At 32.3% G+C, this 4276-nt stretch overlaps 1 protein-coding gene across 1 annotated transcript; it reads left to right on the top strand.

Annotated features, from left to right (window-relative positions):
• Nucleotides 1-1696: 1696 nt before the first annotated feature.
• Nucleotides 1697-3183, top strand: LOC143558258 (heavy metal-associated isoprenylated plant protein 46-like). Its single transcript, XM_077047127.1, has 3 exons — nucleotides 1697-2069; nucleotides 2157-2235; nucleotides 2708-3183. Exons 1-3 carry the CDS (start codon nucleotides 2061-2063, stop codon nucleotides 3010-3012), a joined length of 393 nt encoding a protein of 130 aa, XP_076903242.1. The 5' UTR covers nucleotides 1697-2060; the 3' UTR covers nucleotides 3013-3183.
• Nucleotides 3184-4276: the final 1093 nt, after the last annotated feature.

Below are 4276 nucleotides of genomic sequence, written 5' to 3'. Positions count from 1 at the left end.
CGTTATAGCAACTTAAAGATGTACTCAAAATATAAATGTGTAATATGTCTAAAAGAGTGTCGACGCCTTTTAGGTCCATCCCTTATTTGAATTTTGTTGAATTAAAAAACGAGTACTTGGGTAGAGAAGTTCGCTTTGATTGCTACTGTTAGTGGCTAACTCAAGATGCTTTTCATAAGAGCGTAATCAATGTCTAAAGGTTAATTACAAACATTTATAAAATATCTTTACTAGCAAGGACAAATAATGTGTCGAATCCACATAAAACCAGTGGAAAGTGCAGGTTTGACTAATGACTTATTAATTATTAATTAAACTAAACGGACAAACGATGTCAAGCGGTTTGGAAATTATAAATTTGGTTGTAAAATAATTTAAGAAAACAGTGACTACACTTAAGGTTGGGGATATGCTATAAACTGACTGACAATAATTTATACAAATCGAGAAATCACATAGACATGATTCGTTTATTAGAATAGATAAATGATTACTAGACACAGTAGTTTGATTATGATGATTCATAGAACTTAATCCGAGGAATTGACACAATTGACACGATATACTTAATTACTGGTTCATTAATATAAAACTTAACATCTATCAATGATTAATGGTAAACGGTTCAATAACGATAAGAACTTAATCCTAAATGTTGATGAACACAAACCAAATAATTGATGATAAACAAAAGTCCCAAAAACACAATTGTTTAATCAATTCTAATAAACATATAGATTCAATCAACCAAAAGATTAATCAAAACTAAATCTCAATACATGTAATCTTTATAAAAATAATTAGTTCATATGCAAACCCTGAAGTGGTCACAAGTGGTTTAGCTTTGCCTCTACATTAAGATTAGCTCGATTATCGGTTGGAATGATGAAACCACAGATGATTGTGGTGATTGGTAGGTGTTAAGATGATGAACGGAAAAATAATAAAATTCGCTTTTCCCTTTAGGTCAGACCGTAAGCTACGGCCTAGCCACCGTAGCTTACGGTTCTGCTTCTCTTCCTTACGGTGCCAACTCCACCGTAAGCTACGGTGGAGCCACGTAGCCTACGGTTGCTACAGCACCAAAACAATGTTTTCTTCATAAAATTTTCATTCAAACTTTGTTTTCCTCCCCGTTTGCGGCCACTTCTTTCTATTTCAACTCTCTATCATATCATATATCATTACTTTCATTTCCAGTCAGTTCTAAATACTCCAATTTAGTTTCTTTAAGCTTTGATCACCTACAATCGTAAAACCAATCAAAGTACATGTGTTCAATACATATAAACAATTAAACACGCCATATTAAGCACCTATAACACGCTCTTTTACCCGTCCATCAACGGTTGAAGGGCTCAACCGACTTTTTTTTGGGTGTGTGGGGTGGGGGACGGGGTAATTGAGATTTTTCGTGTATAAATAACACTAAAATAATCCTTATATGTATAAATAATATATATCTTAAACCAATTTGTTTATCATATAACTTTATTCTTCTCTAATAACTTTTCTTCGTGAACTTTTATAAAAATTAATAAAATACACAGTTATGTTCATTTTTTTTTCTCAGTATGCAGGTATATTTTATTGAATACAAAGTTGTATTCAAAATAAAAATACTTTGTTATCGAATACAAACACTGATCGAACAATATTCTGGTACCTATATGTTGTATATATTTTTATGGTTTATCATGTCTTAAAAAAACATTTTGATAACAAAAAAAAGTAAAATTAAATCAAACTCATTAATCTAACTAATTTCTACACAACACTCGTTGTGTGATCATATCGAATTAAATTCATAGTGTCGTGTCATGTCTACTTGCAATCCATTATTTAAATTGAGGGCCCTTTGGTGGAACTTTCTGAGTAATAGTGTAATACATATTCTTTCTCGTTACATCATTTCTTACATATTTATAGTACGGACTATTTAATATGCCGCGTCAACCTTTTATTATAAGTAGAACATACCTTTTTGTTCTTAAAGCATCTCCTCAAGTCTCAAGTTTCTAGTGATCACTAAGGCAACATCATAAGATTATTATATATAAATGGCCAAGGTAGTAACTAATTTATTTATTCATTGGGTTAAACTTTGTTTGAATCAACTGATCTCATGCATTTTGTATGAATCATTATTTTTCCAGCAAAAAATTGTGGTGAAAGTTACGATGAAGGACGAGAAAAAGAGTCGCAAGGCTTTAACAATCGCTGCTAAGGTTTCCGGTAAGATATTCAAAAACTTTTTTACAATTTTCTCAAAATGTTTTCCTTATATATGGTTTCAACATGTGATTCCAATGTAGAATCATCCAAAATGTTTTAATCAAGCAATCCGTGACAATTTTTGAGTTGTTTTAGTCACTGTCGACTCATAGTTGGACCAGACTAGAGCTAGGACCATGAACCAGTAGCGTTACTGGTCTGACTGTCCAACTAAGAAAAGCTTATTCTCTTTTAAAAGAAATATTTACGGATACAACTACCGCCTTATACATGCAATTATATTCAATATTTATGTTGTCTATTGTGTTAAAATCGCAAAAAAACACAAAAGGTTAAAACAAATTTCATATCATCGATTTTTTAACCAGTCCTGTCAGTGGACCTGTTACCAGTTTAATGACCGGTACAGTTATGAAAATTGAAAACATAAGATTTTTTATTCCGGAATTTGAATTTGGAAAAGAATAAACAGGCGTAGACTCGGTAGCTTTAGTGGGGCCGAATAAAGAGCATATTGCATTGACCGGAGAAGGAATTGACCCGGTTTGCTTGACTTACATGCTAAGAAAGAGCATCGGTCATACAGAGATAGTAAGTGTTGGTGTGATTGAAGACAAGAAACCTTACGAACCGGTCGCCACACCAAAGAAGACCAAGGAAGCTCTTTTAATACCAGAGTCATTTCAATATCCGCATCCGTATCCTCCTTATCATGCCCACCTCATGCACATGCAAGTCGTCCATGAAGAACCTTACAATTATTGCAGCATACTATGAAGTCGAGATTTCATTGACCGAAACAAGAGGAGACATGAAATCCATTTTGATGTGAATTTTCTTTGATATGGCTATATAGTTTTAGTACGTGTGTCAAAAATATAGTTACTTTCGTACATCTATAGAAATGTACTAATTAGCATCATATGATCATGTATTGTAATGGTGTGCATCATATGATCATGTATTGTAATGGTGTGAACCATACTAAAATAATTATCTATAAATGTATCCAATATAAAGTTTATTTGGAATTTTTTTTGTAATAGCTAGTTAACTGGATTTTATTAATCTTATATTTTAGAGGTTAACCAATAATAATCTCACCTAAAAAATTTGTTACCACCGGTCTCATATTTCATACTATTTGTTTTCATTGGACCTCTGTTAAAAAAAACTTAACTCAGTTAAGTTTTCTCTTTTTTTTTTTTTTCCAAATTTCAAACTATTTTAAGACTTTTGATTAGAGGTGACAATGTGAGTGGGTTGGGTTGGGTTGGGTTGGGTTGGATTTGGGTGATGGGTCAAGATGGGTATGGGTCAGGATGGATTTTTAAAATAAAGGGTTAAGATGGATATGGATCAAGACGGGTAAAGCTAACCCATCTTGACCTAAGTGAAGGTTGACATACAAAGGGTTTTAAAAACCTCTCAAAAAAATATTCAAAAAACCTATTAAAAAATAATAACTCAAAATATAAATAAAAAACGCAAAATGTAAAATAACTAAAATGTTTCCCCCGTCATCCTCGTTCATTAAAAAAAAGACCGTTTTGTACCATTACAGGTTCGAGTTTTTCGGGGTATTTTTCGGTTCGGTTTTGTTTTTTTTTTTTTTCATTTCGGTCGGTTTCGGTATTTGCTCGGTTTCAATGATTTCGGTTTTGATTTCTCGGTTTTTTCGGTTTCAGTGTTGTTTTGTTTTAGTCAGTTTTTTCGGTTTCATTTCGTTTTTTTGTTGTTTCGTTTCGGTTCAATTTGTTTTATTTTGGCCGGTTACGTTTCAGTTTTTTGTTTCGTTTTGGTAAGCTTTTTGATTGCATTTCGCTTTTCTTTGTTTCGTTTTGGTCAGTTTTTCGGTGTCATATCGGTTTTTTTTTTGTATCGTTTTGGTTGTTTTTCTATTTCGGTTGAGTTTCTTTTCAGTTTTTGGTTTCGTTTTGGTCGGTTTGGTGTCTTTGATTCGTTTTGATTCGATTTTTAAATTGCATTTAGTTTTTTATGTTTCCTTTTTGTCAGTTTTTCAGTTTCAATTAAGTTTTTT

This window comes from Bidens hawaiensis, unplaced genomic scaffold (genome assembly GCF_021521415.1).
Source record: "Bidens hawaiensis isolate Kalapana, Puna unplaced genomic scaffold, B.hawaiensis_p1.1 tig00019386_1, whole genome shotgun sequence".
NCBI lineage: Eukaryota > Viridiplantae > Streptophyta > Magnoliopsida > Asterales > Asteraceae > Bidens > Bidens hawaiensis.
This window is presented reverse-complemented; position numbering and strand designations above follow the sequence as displayed.

Coding starts and splice junctions, on each gene's coding strand:
- LOC143558258 (XM_077047127.1), top strand. Junction 2,236..2,707: donor AATCGCTGCTAAGGTTTCCG/GTAAGATATTCA, acceptor AAGAATAAACAG/GCGTAGACTCGGTAGCTTTA.